The sequence below is a fragment of the Anomaloglossus baeobatrachus genome, chromosome 6 (assembly GCF_048569485.1).
Source record: "Anomaloglossus baeobatrachus isolate aAnoBae1 chromosome 6, aAnoBae1.hap1, whole genome shotgun sequence".
Taxonomy (NCBI): domain Eukaryota; kingdom Metazoa; phylum Chordata; class Amphibia; order Anura; family Aromobatidae; genus Anomaloglossus; species Anomaloglossus baeobatrachus.
This window is the reverse complement of record NC_134358.1, coordinates 40,597,520-40,617,685: the sequence shown is the minus strand read 5'-3', so window position 1 is coordinate 40,617,685 and position 20,166 is coordinate 40,597,520. Positions and strand designations below refer to the sequence as shown.

General features: G+C 38.7%; 1 protein-coding gene across 1 annotated transcript in view; it reads right to left on the bottom strand.

Annotated features, from left to right (window-relative positions):
* Positions 1–19,739, bottom strand: part of LOC142243809 (uncharacterized) — a 166,337-nt gene extending 146,598 nt beyond the window's left edge. The window contains exon 1 of the mRNA XM_075316014.1: positions 18,650–19,739. Coding sequence (XP_075172129.1) covers positions 18,650–19,739 — 1,090 coding nt within the window. The remainder of the gene's footprint in view (positions 1–18,649) is intronic.
* Positions 19,740–20,166: the final 427 nt, after the last annotated feature.

The following is a 20,166-nucleotide window of genomic DNA, read 5'->3' as shown; positions in this document are numbered from 1 at the left end:
ATACATTTATTTTTATAGATATATATATTTATAAATAAATATATATATATATACAGTTAGGTCCAGAAATATTTGGACAGTGACACAAGTTTTGTTATTTTAGCTGTTTACAAAAACATGTTCAGAAATACAATTATATATATAATATGGGCTGAAAGTGCACACTACCAGCTGCAATATGAGAGTTTTCACATCCAAATCGGAGAAAGGGTTTAGGAATCATAGCTCTGTAATGCATAGCCTCCTCTTTTTCAAGGGACCAAAAGTAATTGGACAAGGGACTCTAAGGGCTGCAATTAACTCTGAAGGCGTCTCCCTCGTTAACCTGTAATCAATGAAGTAGTTAAAAGGTTTGGGGTTGATTACAGGTGTGTGGTTTTGCATTTGGAAGCTGTTGCTGTGACCAGACAACATGCGGTCTAAGGAACTCTCAATTGAGGTGAAGCAGAACATCCTGAGGCTGAAAAAAAAGAAAAAATCCATCAGAGAGATAGCAGACATGCTTGGAGTAGCAAAATCAACAGTCGGGTACATTCTGAGAAAAAAGGAATTGACTGGTGAGCTTGGGAACTCAAAAAGGCCTGGGCGTCCACGGATGACAACAGTGGTGGATGATCGCCGCATACTTTCTTTGGTGAAGAAGAACCCGTTCACAACATCAACTGAAGTCCAGAACACTCTCAGTGAAGTAGGTGTATCTGTCTCTAAGTCAACAGTAAAGAGAAGACTCCATGAAAGTAAATACAAAGGGTTCACATCTAGATGCAAACCATTCATCAATTCCAAAAATAGACAGGCCAGAGTTAAATTTGCTGAAAAACACCTCATGAAGCCAGCTCAGTTCTGGAAAAGTATTCTATGGACAGATGAGACAAAGATCAACCTGTACCAGAATGATGGGAAGAAAAAAGTTTGGAGAAGAAAGGGAACGGCACATGATCCAAGGCACACCACATCCTCTGTAAAACATGGTGGAGGCAACGTGATGGCATGGGCATGCATGGCTTTCAATGGCACTGGGTCACTTGTGTTTATTGATGACATAACAGCAGACAAGAGTAGCCGGATGAATTCTGAAGTGTAGCCCAGATTCAGCCAAATGCCGCAAAGTTGATCGGACGGCGCTTCATAGTACAGATGGACAATGACCCCAAGCATACAGCCAAAGCTACCCAGGAGTTCATGAGTGCAAAAAAGTGGAACATTCTGCAATGGCCAAGTCAATCACCAGATCTTAACCCAATTGAGCATGCATTTCACTTGCTCAAATCCAGACTTAAGACGGAAAGACCCACAAACAAGCAAGACCTGAAGGCTGCGGCTGTAAAGGCCTGGCAAAGCATTAAGAAGGAGGAAACCCAGCGTTTGGTGATGTCCATGGGTTCCAGACTTAAGGCAGTGATTGCCTCCAAAGGATTCGCTACAAAATATTGAAAATAAAAATATTTTGTTTGGGTTTGGTTTATTTGTCCAATTACTTTTGACCTCCTAAAATGTGGAGTGTTTGTAAAGAAATGTGTACAATTCCTACAATTTCTATCAGATATTTTTGTTCAAACCTTCAAATTAAATGTTGCAATCTGCACTTGAATTCTGTTGTAGAGGTTTCATTTCAAATCCAATGTGGTGGCATGCAGAGCCCAACTCGCGAAAATTGTGTCACTGTCCAAATATTTCTGGACCTAACTGTAGGAGGCAGTATTATAGTAGTTATATTCTTGTACATAGAGAGCAGTATTATAGTAGATATATTCTTGTACATAGGGGCAGTATTATAGTAGTTATATTCTTGTACATAGCAGCAGTATTATAGTAGTTATATTCTTGCACATAGGGGCAGTATTATTGTAGTTATATTCTTGTACATAGGAGCAGTATTATAGTAGTTATATTCTTGTACATAGGAGAAGTATTATAGTAGTTATACTCTTGTACATAGAGGGCAGTATTATAGTAGTTATATTCTTGTACATAGGGGCAGTATTATAGTAGTCATATTCTTGTACATAGGAGGCAGTATTATAGTAGTTATATTCTTGTACATACTGGCAATATTATATTAGTTATATTCCTGTACATAGGGGCAGTATTATAGTAGTTATATTCTTGTACATAGGGGGCAGTATTATAGTAGTTATATTCTTGTACATACTGGCAATATTATATTAGATATATTCCTGTACATAGGGGCAGTATTATAGTAGTTATATTTTTGTACATAGGGGGCAGTATTATAGTAGTCATATTCTTGTACATAGGAGGCAGTATTATAGTAGTTATATTCTTGTACATACTGGCAATATTATATTAGTTATATTCCTGTACATAGGGGCAGTATTATAGTAGTTATATTCTTGTACATAGGAGCAGCATTATAGTAGTTATATTCTTGTACATAGGAGAAGTATTATAGTAGTTATACTCTTGTACATAGTGGCAGTATTATAGAAGTTATATTCCTGTACATAGAGGTAGTATTATAGTAGATATATTCTTGTACATAGGGTCAGTATTATAGTAGTTATATTCTTGTACATAGGAGCAGTATTATAGTAGTTATATTCTTGTACATAGGGGCAGTATTATTGTAGTTGTATTATTGTACATAGGAGCAGTATTATAGTAGTTATATTCTTGTACATAGGGGCAGTATTATAGTAGTTATATTCTTGTATATAGGGGCAGTATTATAGCAGTTGTATTCTTGTACATAGGGGCAGTGTTATAGTAGTTATATTCTTGTACATAGAAGCAGTATTATAGTAGTTATATTTTTGTACATAGGGGCAGTATTATAGTAGTTATATTCTTGTACATAGAGAGCAGTATTATAGTAGATATATTCTTGTACATAGGTGAAGTATTATAGTAGTTATATTCTTGTACATAGGGGCAGTATTATAGTAGTTATACTCTTGTACATAGTGGCAGTGGTATAGTAGTTATATTCTTGTACATAGAAGCAGTATTATAGTAGTTATATTTTTGTACATAGGTGAAGTATTATAGTAGTTATATTCTTGTACATAGTGGCAGTATTATAGTAGTTATACTCGTGTACATAGTGGTAGTATTATAGTAGTTATATTCTTGTACATAGAAGCAGTATTATAGTAGTTATATTCTTGTACATAGGGAGCAGTATTATAGTAGTTATATTTTTGTACATAGGATCCGTATTATAGTAGTTATATTCTTGTACATAGGAGCAGTATTATAGTAGTTATAGTCTTGTACATAGGGGCAGTATTATAGTAGTTATATTCTTGTACATAGGAGAAGTATTATAGTAGTTATACACTTGTACATAGTGGCAGTATTATAGTAGATATATTCTTGTACATAGGAGGCAGTATTATAGTAGATATATTCTTGTACAAAGGGGCAGTATTATAGTAGTTATATTCTTGTACGTAGGAGCAGTATTACAGTAGTTATATTCTTGTACATACTGGCAATATTATAGTAGTTATATTCCTGTACATAGGGGCAGTATTATAGTAGTTATATTCCTGTACATAGAGGTAGTATTATAGTAGATATATTCTTGTACATAGGGGCAGTATTATAGTAGTAATATTCTTGTACATAGGAGCAGTATTATAGTAGTTATATTCTTGTACATAGGGGCAGTATTATTGTAGTTATATTCTTGTACATAGGAGCAGTATTATAGTAGTTATACTCTTGTACATAGTGGCAGTATTGTAGTAGTTATATTCCTGTACATAGGGGCAGTATTATAGTAGTTATATTCCTGTACATAGAGGTAGTATTATAGTAGATATATTCTTGTACATAGGGGCAGTATTATAGTAGTTATATTTTTGTTCATAGGAGCAGTATTATAGTAGTTATATTCTTGTACATAGGGGCAGTATTATAGTAGTTATATTCTTGTACATAGTGGCAGTATTATAGTAGTTATATTCTTGTACATAGCGGCAGTATTATAGTAGATATATTCTTGTACAAAGGGGCAGTATTATAGTAGCTATATTCTTGTACATAGGAGCAGTATTATTGTAGTTATATTCTTGTACATAGGGCCAGTGTTATAGTAGTTATATTCTTGTACATAGGAGCAGTATTATAGTAGTTATATTCTTGTACATAGGGGCAGTATTATTGTAGTTATATTCTTGTACATAGGAGCAGTATTGTAGTAGTTATATTCTTGTATATAGGGGCAGTATTATAGCAGTTATATTCTTGTACATAGGGGCAGTGTTATAGTAGTTATATTCTTGTACATAGAAGCAGTATTATAGTAGTTATATTTTTGTACATAGGGGCAGTATTATAGTAGTTATATTCTTGTACATAGGAGCAGTATTATAGTAGTTATATTCTTGTACATAGAAGCAGTATTATAGTAGTTATATTTTTGTACATAGGGGCAGTATTATAGTAGTTATATTCTTGTACATAGAAGCAGTATTATTGTAGTTATATTTTTGTACATAGGGGCAGTATTATAGTAGTTATATTCTTGTACATAGGAGCAGTATTATAGCAGTTATTTTCTTGTACATAGAAGCAGTTTTATAGTAGTTATATTTTTGTACATAGGATCAGTATTATAGTAGTTATATTCTTGTACATAGGAGCAGTATTATAGTAGTTATATTCTTGTACATAGAAGCAGTATTATAGTAGTTATATTTTTGTACATAGGATCAGTATTATAGTAGTTATAGTCTTGTACATAGGGGCAGTATTATAGTAGTTATATTCTTGTACATAGGAGCAGTATTATAGTAGTTATAGTCTTGTACATAGGGGCAGTATTATAGTAGTTATATTCTTGTACATAGGGGCAGTATTATAGTAGTTATAGTCTTGTACATAGGGGCAGTATTATAGTAGTTATACACTTGTACATAGTGGCAGTATTATAGTAGATATAGTCTTGTACATAGGGGCAGTATTATAGTAGTTATACACTTGTACATAGTGGCAGTATTATAGTAGATATATTCTTGTACATAGGAGGCAGTATTATAGTAGATATATTCTTGTACAAAGGGGCAGTATTATAGTAGTTATATTCTTGTACATAGGAGCAGTATTATAGTAGTTATATTCTTGTACATACTGGCAATATTATAGTAGCTATATTCCTGTACATAGGGGCAGTATTATAGTAGTTATATTCCTGTACATAGAGGTAGTATTATAGTAGATATATTCTTGTACATAGGGGCAGTATTATAGTAGTTATATTCTTGTACATAGGAGCAGTATTATAGTAGTTATATTCTTGTACATAGGGGCAGTATTATTGTAGTTATATTCTTGTACATAGGAGCAGTATTATAGTAGTTATACTCTTGTACATAGTGGCAGTATTATAGTAGTTATATTCTTGTACATAGTGGCAGTATTATAGTAGTTATATTCTTGTACATAGCGGCAGTATTATAGTAGATATATTCTTGTACAAAGGGGCAGTATTATAGTAGTTATATTCTTGTACATAGGAGCAGTATTATTGTAGTTATATTCTTGTACATAGGGGCAGTGTTATAGTAGTTATATTCTTGTACATAGGAGCAGTATTATAGTAGTTATATTCTTGTACATAGGGGCAGTATTATTGTAGTTATATTCTTGTACATAGGAGCAGTATTGTAGTAGTTATATTCTTGTACATAGGGGGCAGTACTATAGTAGTTATATTCTTGTATATAGGGGCAGTATTATAGCAGTTATATTCTTGTACATAGGGGCAGTGTTATAGTAGTTATATTCTTGTACATAGAAGCAGTATTATAGTAGTTATATTTTTGTACATAGGGGCAGTATTATAGTAGTTATATTCTTGTACATAGGAGCAGTATTATAGTAGTTATAGTCTTGTACATAGAAGCAGTATTATAGTAGTTATATTTTTGTACATAGGGGCAGTATTATAGTAGTTATATTCTTGTACATAGAAGCAGTATTATTGTAGTTATATTTTTGTACATAGGGGCAGTATTATAGTAGTTATATTCTTGTACATAGGAGCAGTATTATAGCAGTTATTTTCTTGTACATAGAAGCAGTATTATAGTAGTTATATTTTTGTACATAGGATCAGTATTATAGTACTTATATTCTTGTACATAGGAGCAGTATTATAGTAGTTATATTCTTGTACATAGGGGCAGTATTATAGTAGTTATATTCTTGTACATAGGAGAAGTATTATAGAAGTTATATTCTTGTACATAGAAGCAGTATTATAGTAGTTATATTTTTGTACATAGGATCAGTATTATAGTACTTATATTCTTGTACATAGGAGCAGTATTATAGTAGTTATATTCTTGTACATAGGGGCAGTATTATAGTAGTTATATTCTTGTACATAGAAGCAGTATTATAGTAGTTATATTTTTGTACATAGGATCAGTATTATAGTACTTATATTCTTGTACATAGGAGCAGTACTATAGTAGTTATATTCTTGTACATAGGGGCAGTATTATAGTAGTTATATTCTTGTACATAGGAGAAGTATTATAGTAGTTATACTGTTGTACATAGTGGCAGTATTATAGTAGCTATATTCTTGTATATAGGGGCGGTATTATAGTAGTTATATTCTTGTACATAGGGGCAGTATTATAGTAGTTATATTCTTGTACGTAGTGGCAGTATTATAGTAGTTATATTCTTGTACATAGGGGGCAGTATTATAGTAGTTATATTCTTGTACATAGGAGCAGTATTATAGTAGATATATTCTTGTACAAAGGGGCAGTATTATAGTAGTTATATTCTTGTACGTAGGAGCAGTATTACAGTAGTTATATTCTTGTACATACTGGCAATATTATAGTAGTTATATTCCTGTACATAGGGGCAGTATTATAGTAGTTATATTCCTGTACATAGAGGTAGTATTATAGTAGATATATTCTTGTACATAGGGGCAGTATTATAGTAGTTATATTCTTGTACATAGGAGCAGTATTATAGTAGTTATATTCTTGTACATAGGGGCAGTATTATTGTAGTTATATTCTTGTACATAGGAGCAGTATTATAGTAGTTATACTCTTGTACATAGTGGCAGTATTATAGTAGTTATATTCCTGTACATAGGGGCAGTATTATAGTAGTTATAGTCTTGTACATAGGGGCAGTATTATAGTAGTTATATTCTTGTACATAGGAGAAGTATTATAGTAGTTATACACTTGTACATAGTGGCAGTATTATAGTAGATATATTCTTGTACATAGGAGGCAGTATTATAGTAGATATATTCTTGTACAAAGGGGCAGTATTATAGTAGTTATATTCTTGTACGTAGGAGCAGTATTACAGTAGTTATATTCTTGTACATACTGGCAATATTATAGTAGTTATATTCCTGTACATAGGGGCAGTATTATAGTAGTTATATTCCTGTACATAGAGGTAGTATTATAGTAGATATATTCTTGTACATAGGGGCAGTATTATAGTAGTTATATTCTTGTACATAGGAGCAGTATTATAGTAGTTATATTCTTGTACATAGGGGCAGTATTATTGTAGTTATATTCTTGTACATAGGAGCAGTATTATAGTAGTTATACTCTTGTACATAGTGGCAGTATTATAGTAGTTATATTCCTGTACATAGGGGCAGTATTATAGTAGTTATATTCCTGTACATAGAGGTAGTATTATAGTAGATATATTCTTGTACATAGGGGCAGTATTATAGTAGTTATATTTTTGTTCATAGGAGCAGTATTATAGTAGTTATATTCTTGTACATAGGGGCAGTATTATAGTAGTTATATTCTTGTACATAGTGGCAGTATTATAGTAGTTATATTCTTGTACATAGCGGCAGTATTATAGTAGATATATTCTTGTACAAAGGGGCAGTATTATAGTAGTTATATTCTTGTACATAGGAGCAGTATTATTGTAGTTATATTCTTGTACATAGGGCCAGTGTTATAGTAGTTATATTCTTGTACATAGGAGCAGTATTATAGTAGTTATATTCTTGTACATAGGGGCAGTATTATTGTAGTTATATTCTTGTACATAGGAGCAGTATTGTAGTAGTTATATTCTTGTACATAGGGGGCAGTACTATAGTAGTTATATTCTTGTATATAGGGGCAGTATTATAGCAGTTATATTCTTGTACATAGGGGCAGTGTTATAGTAGTTATATTCTTGTACATAGAAGCAGTATTATAGTAGTTATATTTTTGTACATAGGGGCAGTATTATAGTAGTTATATTCTTGTACATAGGAGCAGTATTATAGTAGTTATATTCTTGTACATAGAAGCAGTATTATAGTAGTTATATTTTTGTACATAGGGGCAGTATTATAGTAGTTATATTCTTGTACATAGGAGCAGTATTATAGCAGTTATTTTCTTGTACATAGAAGCAGTTTTATAGTAGTTATATTTTTGTACATAGGATCAGTATTATAGTAGTTATATTCTTGTACATAGGAGCAGTATTATAGTAGTTATATTCTTGTACATAGAAGCAGTATTATAGTAGTTATATTTTTGTACATAGGATCAGTATTATAGTAGTTATAGTCTTGTACATAGGGGCAGTATTATAGTAGTTATATTCTTGTACATAGGAGCAGTATTATAGTAGTTATAGTCTTGTACATAGGGGCAGTATTATAGTAGTTATATTCTTGTACATAGGAGAAGTATTATAGTAGTTATACACTTGTACATAGTGGCAGTATTATAGTAGATATATTCTTGTACATAGGAGGCAGTATTATAGTAGATATATTCTTGTACAAAGGGGCAGTATTATAGTAGTTATATTCTTGTACATAGGAGCAGTATTATAGTAGTTATATTCTTGTACATACTGGCAATATTATAGTAGCTATATTCCTGTACATAGGGGCAGTATTATAGTAGTTATATTCCTGTACATAGAGGTAGTATTATAGTAGATATATTCTTGTACATAGGGGCAGTATTATAGTAGTTATATTCTTGTACATAGGAGCAGTATTATAGTAGTTATATTCTTGTACATAGGGGCAGTATTATTGTAGTTATATTCTTGTACATAGGAGCAGTATTATAGTAGTTATACTCTTGTACATAGTGGCAGTATTATAGTAGTTATATTCTTGTACATAGTGGCAGTATTATAGTAGTTATATTCTTGTACATAGCGGCAGTATTATAGTAGATATATTCTTGTACAAAGGGGCAGTATTATAGTAGTTATATTCTTGTACATAGGAGCAGTATTATTGTAGTTATATTCTTGTACATAGGGGCAGTGTTATAGTAGTTATATTCTTGTACATAGGAGCAGTATTATAGTAGTTATATTCTTGTACATAGGGGCAGTATTATTGTAGTTATATTCTTGTACATAGGAGCAGTATTGTAGTAGTTATATTCTTGTACATAGGGGGCAGTACTATAGTAGTTATATTCTTGTATATAGGGGCAGTATTATAGCAGTTATATTCTTGTACATAGGGGCAGTGTTATAGTAGTTATATTCTTGTACATAGAAGCAGTATTATAGTAGTTATATTTTTGTACATAGGGGCAGTATTATAGTAGTTATATTCTTGTACATAGGAGCAGTATTATAGTAGTTATAGTCTTGTACATAGAAGCAGTATTATAGTAGTTATATTTTTGTACATAGGGGCAGTATTATAGTAGTTATATTCTTGTACATAGAAGCAGTATTATTGTAGTTATATTTTTGTACATAGGGGCAGTATTATAGTAGTTATATTCTTGTACATAGGAGCAGTATTATAGCAGTTATTTTCTTGTACATAGAAGCAGTATTATAGTAGTTATATTTTTGTACATAGGATCAGTATTATAGTACTTATATTCTTGTACATAGGAGCAGTATTATAGTAGTTATATTCTTGTACATAGGGGCAGTATTATAGTAGTTATATTCTTGTACATAGGAGAAGTATTATAGTAGTTATATTCTTGTACATAGAAGCAGTATTATAGTAGTTATATTTTTGTACATAGGATCAGTATTATAGTACTTATATTCTTGTACATAGGAGCAGTATTATAGTAGTTATATTCTTGTACATAGGGGCAGTATTATAGTAGTTATATTCTTGTACATAGAAGCAGTATTATAGTAGTTATATTTTTGTACATAGGATCAGTATTATAGTACTTATATTCTTGTACATAGGAGCAGTACTATAGTAGTTATATTCTTGTACATAGGGGCAGTATTATAGTAGTTATATTCTTGTACATAGGAGAAGTATTATAGTAGTTATACTGTTGTACATAGTGGCAGTATTATAGTAGCTATATTCTTGTATATAGGGGCGGTATTATAGTAGTTATATTCTTGTACATAGGAGTAGTGTCTGTCACGAACAGGCGGGGAAGTCACTCAGAAATCCGCAGCTGTTCACTGATTTGTTACACACGACTACTTTCTAGCGCCCCCCTTGTCTGCAGGCCACTTTTGGTACTGCAGGACAATGCATAAGATGAGGCTGCTGAGCTGATAATGCCAAATATTGGAGGTCTCACAGCAAGGGTAAATGTATATATCCCCAATTCCTGCTAATGGAATATTTATATACCTCGGTACCCTTAATGATAGCACTCCAATAATTCTATGCAATAACAATTACGCTGCCACCACCCAGACTTTCTACAGGTAGCTGGGGACCCGTTTCAGATAGCATAAGGCCCTTCGGGGTTTTGGATTCGTATATAAAGCATAAGGAAAGAAACTCTTAAATTTTTATATATTTAATCCGAAAATAGGCAGTGTTTAAAGAATATACAGGAATTTACAAAAGGGAACAATACACATTACGGCATAACAGTTACATAAAATAAAAGGTATAAACGTGAAACTTACTAAGCTTGTGCCATAGAAGTGACGTCTGCTTAGGGAGTAGGAGGGAACTCCAAGAGATGTTAGAATCGGCCAGCATCACCCTTCATGATGCCCTCCTCGTGCTGACTGAGCCCCCAAGACAGGAACTGTCTCTTATGCTCTTGCTAGCCCCCCTTGCCTGTGACATCATTTTACAGTCACTTGTGGGCTGGGCTTGAGATGGTCACAAAGTTCCATAATTCTAGGGTTTTTCATATCTTTGCCCCTGGGTCACACAGGTGAAAGATATTAGCGTCATATTTAATATCTCGATTTTACAGTTACATTGATACCAAACACAACGCCTCTAGCACAATTTTACTGGCCAATACTAATTTGTCGTGATTCCGTCGATCTCCTCGTCAGGTGAGACGGTGCGCTGGGTTCCGCACGACGCAGGGATTCTGGCAATGTGTTTTTCATCTTTCTAGCATTAAAGTCGCACTTCAAAACCTGCTTTGGGAGTTTTCCCGCCAATATTACAAAGAATTGTCTTTCTCTGCAGCTTTTGGCTTTGGTTCTACCATCACCCAAAGTCATAAATACCTTAAGCTTCCAGGCCAATCAGATAATCGCCATGACGACCTGTGGCTGGTGAAGAAGAGGGGGATGAAGTCCTTTCAACAGCTCTACATGACACCTCCCCCTTTTTGAGGTAGCATGGGAGATTGATTTGCCAATCGTCTCCTAAGCCTACCTCGCTGGCATCCCCCTGCCGGGACAGCCCATCAGCGTTGCCATGCTCAACACCCTTCCTGTGTTGAATGGTAAAGTCATACTGCTGTAGTGCCAAGCTCCACCGCAGTAGCTTACCATTGTCGCCGGCCACCCGATGTAGCCAGCTGAGAGGGTTGTGGTCTGTCACTATGGTGAAGTTGCGTCCATATAGGTAGGGCTGCAGTTTCCGCAGGGCCCACACTATAGAGAGGCACTCCTTCTCCACAGTGGCGTAGGCCACTTCCCGGGATAAGAGCTTGCGGCTGAGAAACATCACCGGATGCTCTTCTCCCTTCCCATTTACCTGGCTGAGTACTGCACCAAGGCCAAACGCACTGGCATCTGTCTGAACTATGAACCGTCGGGTGAAGTCCGGAGCTTGTAGGATTGGGGAACTGGCGAGGGCAGCTTTTAGTGCCCTGAAGGACCGTTCACAGTCATCTGTCCAGGTGACTACTTGCGGTAGCTTCTTTTTGGTGAGGTCCGTCAACGGCTTAGCAAGAGCACTATAGTTAGGAACGAACTTCCTATAGTACCCTGCCGTACCCAAGAAGGACATCACCTGCTTCTTTGACTTGGGGGTAGGCCAGGAGGTGATGGCATCAACCTTCCCTGGCTCTGGTTTCAGGGTCCCGCCACCCACTCTGTGTCCAAGGTACTGTACCTCAGTCATGCCGATCTGACACTTCCCTGGCTTTATAGTCAGACCAGCGCTTTGGATCCGCCTGAGCACCTGTTCCAGGTGCCCCAGGTGTTCCTCCCAAGTGGGACTAAAGATGGCAATGTCATCCAGGTAAGCTACTGCAAACCCTCCTAGTCCCTCGAGCAGCTGGTCGACCAATCGCTGGAAAGTGGCAGGAGCATTTCTCATGCCAAAGGGCATGACAAGGGATTCATACAGCCCGAATGGGGTGATGAAGGCGGACCTTTCCTGTGCTTCCTTGGACATAGGAATCTGCCAGTACCCTCGACTCAGGTCCATGATGGTCAGGTACTGGGCCCCGGCTAAGCAATCCAGTAACTCGTCGATGCGTGGCATTGGGTACGCATCGGGTGCTGTGATTGCATTTAGCCTCCTGTAGTCCACACAAAACCGGGTTGTCCGGTCCTTTTTGGGAACCAAGACTACAGGCGAGGCCCATGCACTTTTGGACCTCTGGATCACTCCCAGGACTAGCATTTCATCGATCTCCCTTTTTATGTCCTTTTGTACCTCTAGGGAGACACGGTATGGGGGTTGACGAACTGGGGAATGACTCCCTGTGTCCACCTGAAACTCTTGGCTAGAAGCAGCCAAAAGTGACGTTAAGGTTCCAACCTCACCAGGACCCTCTGGGACCTGCTCTGGGTCCGTAACCAGTTCCGTTATCCCTCTGGGTGAAGAGGTGCCAGCAGGCAAGGTTTCATTTGCGTTCTGGGCACTCTGACTGCGGGTAACAGCACCGATGAAGGCTGTCTCCCCGGGGAATAACCACTCTTCCCCATCAGCCTGACAGGTACTACTGGCTGTGTCACTGTCCGCTGTGACACTGCTCAGCTGCACTTGACCACTGTCCTCGTGGTTCTCATGTCTGCCTCCATCTCTGTCGGTACAGACACTTGCTACCTTGGGGTCGTCCTCAGCCACGTCACCCTGCCGCGTGGCATGGCTGAGTTTCACAGTTTCACAGTTTCACAGTTTTTAAGGTTGAAGGGAGACTCTAAGTCCATCTAGTTCAACCCGTAGCCTAACATGTTGATCCAGAGGAAGGCAAAAAAACCCCAATGTGTCAAATAAGCTCCAATGGGGAAAAAAATTCCTTCCTGACTCCACATACGGCAATCAGACTAGTTCCCTGGATCAACACCCTGTCATAAAATCCAATATACATAACTGGTAATATTATATTTTTCAATTAATGCGATCAGGCTCTGCTTAAATTTTACTTGTGAATCCCTCAATACAACATCATACGGCAGAGAGCTCCATAGTCTCACTGCTCGTACAGTAAAGAGTCCTCATCTGTGATTATGATTAAACATTCTTTCCTCAAGACGTAGCGGATGCCCCCGTGTTCCAGTCGCAGGCCTAGGTGTAAAGAGATCTTTGGAAAGGTCTCTGTACTGTCCCCTCATATATTTATACATTGTGATTAGATCCCCCTAAGCCTTTGTTTTTCCTAACTAACTAACCCCAAGTTTAATAACCTGTCTTGGTATTGCAGCCCACCCATTCCTCTAATAATCTTGGTCGCTCTTCTATCTACCTGTAAGATTATGCTATTTATAACCTTCTATACTTTTGCTAACAAGAAATGCATCCATTCCTCTCTTAAATTCATTCAGTGAGTTGGCCATCACCACTTCCTCAGGAAGAGAGTTCCAGAGCCTCACTGCTCTTACCGTGAAGAACCCTCTTCTATGCTGATGTAGGAATTTTCTTTCCTCCAATCGAAAAGAATGCCCCCTTGTTCTTGTCATAGTCCTTGGTACAAACAGATCATGGGAGAGATCTCTATATGGCCCTCTGATATATTTGTACATATTTATTAGGTCTCCCCTAAGTCTTCTCTTTTCTAGAGTAAATAGACCTAATTTTGATAACCTTTCCGTGTATTGTAATGCACCCATTCCATTTATTATTTTAGTAGCCCGCCTCTGAACCCTTTCAAGTTCAGTAATGTCTTTCTTCAGCACCGGCGCCCAAAATTGCACACAATACTCCAAGTGTGGTCTGACTAGTGATTTGTACAGAGGGAGAATGATGTTTTCATCTCGTGCCCCCAGACCTCTTCTAATGCATCCCATCACCCTATTTGCTTTGGTGGCTGCTGCCTGACACTGGGCACTCCAATTTAGATTCTTATTCACTAAGATGCCTAAGTCTTTTTCCATGTCTGATTTCCCCAGCAGTTTCCCATTTAGTAAGTAATCGTAGCATCTGTTTCTCCTTCCCATGTGCATAACCTTACACTTATCTGTGTTAAACCTCATTTGCCATTTTTCAGCCCAATTCTCCAATTTACTCAAGTCCATCTGTAGTTGCAAACTGTCCTCCTTTGTGTTAACTACCTTACATAGTTTTGTATCATCTGCAAATACTGATATTTTACTCTGTAAACCATCCACCAGATCATTAATAAATATATTAAATAGTAGGGGGCCCAATACAGACCCCTGTGGCACCCCACTAGTAACCCTGGCCCAATCTGAGTATGCACCATTAATAACCACTCTTTGTTTTCTACCACTAAGCCAGCTACCTACCCATCTACACACATTTTCCCCGAGCCCAAGCTTTCTCATTTTACTTAGCAGTCTTTTATGTGGGACAGTGTCAAATGCTTTACCGAAGTCGAGATAAATGACATCCAATGATTCTCCTCGGTCCATGTGAGAGCTTACATCCTCATAGAAGCTGATCAGGTTAGTTTGACAGGAGCGATCCTTCATAAATCCATGTTGATATGGAGTTAAACAGTTATTAACATTGAGACATTCCATAATAGTATCCCTTAAAAACCCTTCAAACATTTTACCCACAACAGATGTTAAGCTTACCGGCCTATAGTTTCCAGGTTCCCTTTTGCACCCTTTTTTGAATATTGGTACCACATTTGCTAGCCGCCAATCCAGTGGAACAGACCCAGTTTCTATAGAGTCTTTAAATAAAAGGAATAGAGGCCTGTCTATCACATTACTTAACTCCCTTAATACCCGAGGGTGAATGCCATCAGGGCCTGGTGATTTGTCAATTTTAATGTTACTAAGTCGGTTCTGCACTTCTTCCTGGGTTAGGCAGGTCATACTTAATGGGGCATTTACATGATCACTCTGCATTTCCCCTGGCATATGCTTTTCCTGTGTGAACACAGTTGAGAAAAAAGTATTTAAAACATTTGCTTTTCCCACATCGCTTTCTATGATTTTACCCTCATTATTCTTTAAAGGGCCAACACCATCAATTTTAATCTTTTTTCTGTTTATATAATTAAAGAATAGTTTGGGATTTGTTTTGCTTTCCTTAGCAATGAGTCTCTCAGTTTCTACTTTTGCTAAATATATTTGTTTTTTACACATTTTATTTTTTTCTCTATATATTTTTAATGCTTCCTCGCTGCCTTCTTGTTTTAGCTTTTTAAATGCCTTTTTCTTATTATTCATTGCCCCTTTTACATCCTTATTAAGCCACATTGGTTTTCTCCTGTTCCTAGCCCTTTTATTTCTGTATGGTATGGCTAGCTCGCAGTGGGTGTTTAATACCGATTTAAAAATTTCCCACTTATTTTCTGTGCTCCCATTTTTGAGGACATTGTCCCAATCAATTTGGCGAAGGTCTTCTCTAAGTTGATCAAACTTTGCTTTCCTGAAATTCAGCGTTTTTGTAACCCCCCTCCAAGGCACCTTACTAAAGGACAAGTGGAATTGTATTATATTGTGGTCACTATTCCCTAGGTGCCCATCCACTCGTATGTCTGTTATTCTATCTGGCCTGTTGCTTAAAATTAAGTCCAGAAGGGCTGCCCCTCTAGTTGGGCCCGGCACAAGTTGGGACAGATAATTATCCTTAGTTACTGACAGAAACCGGTTTCCTTTCTGAGATACACAGGTTTCAGTTTCCCAGTCTATATCGGGGTAATTGAAGTCCCCCATAATAATCACCTCATTGTGATTTGCTGCTTTGTCTATTTGTTTCAATAATACATTTTCAGTGGTTTCTGTTATATTTGGTGGCTTATAACAAACCCCTATGAGTATTTTATTAGTTTTCCCTCCTTGTATCTCCACCCATAGAGATTCCACCTCTTCATTTCCCTCTTGAATATCTTCTCTTAGTCTGGGCTTTAAACTGGACTTTATATATAGACAGACTCCACCCCCTTTCCTTTTTTTACGATCCCTCCTAAACAATTCATATCCTTGCAGGTTAGCCGCCCAGTCATAACTATCATCTAACCATGTCTCAGTTATTCCTACTATGTCGTATTTCTCCTCATACATTACCAGCTCCAGTTCCTCCATCTTATTGGTCAGGCTTCTTGCATTGGTCAGCATGCAGGAAAGAAGTTTTGCTCCCCTTTTCTCAGCTTCCTTCTTAGTACCCTGTCTTGGGTCCTCTTTACGGCATCTAGTATCCTTGATTAGTTTGTCCTTCTGCTGCATGTTCTTGTCTGCTGTTTTTTCTCCCATCCCCTCTTCTTCTAGTTTAAAGCCCTCCTGATGAGTGTGGCAAGCCTTCTGGCGAACGTGTGTTTCCCAGGTTTTGTGAGGTGTATCCCGTCTCTTGCGAGAAGTCCATCGTAGAGGTAATTCACTCCATGGTCTAAGAATCCAAATCCTTGCTGCCTGCACCACCGTCGTAGCCAGTTGTTCAAATCTAGTATCCTATTCCATCTTCTGACACCATGGCCATCGACTGGGAGGATTGATGAGAAAACAACCTGTACGTTCCGTTCCTTTATTTTCTTCCCCAGAATTTCAAAGTCTTCACAAATAGTTGGCAGATCATTTCTTGCCGTGTCGTTTGTTCCTACATGTATCAATAGGAACGGGTATTCGTCCTTGGATCCGAGGATAGTTGGTATCCTGTTGGCCACGTCCTTGATTTTTGCTCCAGGGAGGCAGCATACTTCTCGTGCGGTTATGTCCGGCCTGCAGATAGTTGCCTCCGTGCCTCTTAGTAGTGAGTCGCCCATAACTACCACTCTTCTTTTCTTTCTGGACGCACTGCTTGTTGCTCCTGAGTGCTTTTGAGTGTCTTTTGTTTCTGCTTTTGTTGACAAAGTAACTTCTTTTGATGATACTGTGTCTTCTCCTGTAGAGACGGTATCATCCTGAGCTGTGCCATTTTCATTCTCCAGCATGAGGGCTTCATATTGGTTGCTAAGCTGTGTGGGTGGTGCCGACCACTTGATCCGCTGGCTTCTTTTGGTCACATGTGTCCACTTTTCAGCCTCTGTATGTGTTCTGAAGCTTTTCTCACTTTCCATATCCTGAATTGTTGCTTCTGCCTCGTCCAAGAAGTCCTCATGTTCTTTAATTAGCTTCAAAGTTGCTATTCTTTCTTCCAGTCCCCGCACCTTTTCCTCTAAGAGGGCAACAAGTTTGCACTTTTGACAGGTGAAGTTGAATTTCTTGTGCGGCAGATCCGTAAACATGTAGCATGTGTTGCAGGTGACCATGTGGATTTTCTTCTCTTCCATAATGCTGATGTAGCGTATGACAGGCGAAAGTCCTCAAACAGCGAGACCCGGCAAGTCCCAGCAATCGATCAGCTTACGGCGACTCTTCTCTTCTTAAACAGCTACAGTTATCACCACTATGAGATTGTGTTAAAACTATGCCACACTTATCTTCAGTCGCCTCCCTTTACTTCAGTACCTCGCACTCTCAGCACCTCGCTAGCTCTGGCTGGTTTATATAGTTCTACAAGGACTACTAGAAGCTGCTAGAGGCTTCTAGAAACAGGTGTGGCTAATACTACTGACTAAATCACTAGACACACTTTTTTTTTTTTTTTGCTTTTTCACAGTACCCCAGACAAACACAGACAACAAATCCCTAATGAAATTAAACAGTTACAGTTATCACCACTATGAGATTGTGTTAAAACTATGCCACACTTATCTTCAGTCGCCTCCCTTTACTTCAGTACCTCGCACTCTCAGCACCTCGCTAGCTCTGGCTGGTTTATATAGTTCTACAAGGACTACTAGAAGCTGCTAGAAGCTTCTAGAAACAGGTGTGGCTAATACTACTGACTAAATCACTAGACACACTTTTTTTTTTTTTGCTTTTTCACAGTACCCCAGACAAACACAGACAACAAATCCCTAATGAAATTAAACAGTTACAGTTATCACCACTATGAGATTGTGTTAAAACTATGCCACACTTATCTTCAGTCGCCTCCCTTTACTTCAGTACCTCGCACAGAGTTCCCCTGTACAAATCTCCACTTTATTACCATGCACAACATTTGTAATTACGTTCTGGGTATCCGCATTCGGGTCGCATGACTTATCAACAACATTTGCATCACATGATTTAACAACATTTGCATCACATGACTGATCAACAACATTTGTATCACATGACTTTTTGGATTCGGGAGGATCATCAGGGAGAAATTGTGCAACTAATCGCCCCAGATCAGTCCCCAATAAAACATTGGTTGGTAGATGTTCATCCACCCCCACTTCCCTCCACCCTCTCCCAGCACCCCAGTCGAGGGGAATAAGGGCCATTGGGAAGGATTGGTGGACACCCCCCGCCAAGGCGACAGTCAGGAGTTTTCCCGGGATAAAGTTTTCAGGGGGTTCCAGTTCAGGGCGGACCAGTGTTCTGTCGGCCCCAGTGTCCTTGAGCCCCACAGTGGGGGTTCCGCCTACGGTGACGGGGTGTAGGTTTTCGCAGGCCCTACCACCCGCCTTCCTTGCCAAAAGGACAGTTCCAGTGGGCCCTTGGGCCTTGGATGTGGGGTTCCTCTTCTGCCTCTCTGGGCAACCAGAGCTGAGGTGTCCAGGCTGGTTGCAGGAAAAACACCTGCGAGTGTCAGAGGTGGGCCGGGCACTGGTGGATGAAACAGGACCTACGGGAGGTCGGCTGGTAGGGGCAGGGGTGGTTGTAGTTGTCATCTTACCCCCTTTCCAGCTAGTGGTGGACGGCTTACGCACCTCCGATGCACGGTTGGCCACATAGGCGTCGGCAATCTGGGCTGCTTTTGAGGCCTCCTTGGGCTCTCGGTCCATAACAAACTGTCGGACCTCCACAGGACAGACATGTAGGAGTTGGTCCTTCACCATGAGGTCCTTTAACTCCTCAAAGGTTGTAACGGACAGTCCTTGGATCCACTGGTCAAAGGTGCGCTGGAGCCCACCCTCCAAATCGCTGTAGCTGTCATGAGGTCCGAGCTGGAGGGTCCGGAATTTTTTTCGGTACACCTCCGGAGTCAGCTGATACTTCCGTACTAGGGCCTGCTTTATGGCCCCATAGTCTCCACTCTGCTCTTGAGGGAGACTGGCAAACGCGTCCAGGGCCTTGCCTCGCAGCCCTGGGGTTAAGTATTGTGCCCATTGTGTTGAGGGCAACTGGTACTGCAAGCAAGTCTTTTCAAATCCCCTCAAAAAGGTGTCCAAATCCCCGTCCTTTTCCATCACAAGAAAGTGCTCCGGTCGGGGCTTAAAGCTGCTGGCATTATTGGACTCACCGTTTAGTGAGGAAGATGTCTGCTGCCGGGCTTTGAGGATATTCAATTCATGGTCTCTCTGGGCTTGGCGCTCTCGCTCGGCTCTCTCAGCCTCTCGCTCGGCCTGAGCCTGGCGCTCGGCTCTCTCAGCCTCTCGCTCGGCTCTCTCAGCCTCTCGCTCGGCTCTCTCAGCCTCTCGATATTGCTGAATGAGGTTTAGCCGTCCCTGCCGGTCATCTGCAGCGAATTGTTGTAGAGCCATCTTCAGGAAAGAGTCCATGTTGCCCCGGTCACTGCTCTGGCTTGCAGTTGATGGTGGGGACTCTGCAGAAGCACTATCCTGGGCTTGGCTTGCCTCCTCTTCTCCAGCACTGGGGGAATGAACGTGCTCTGCG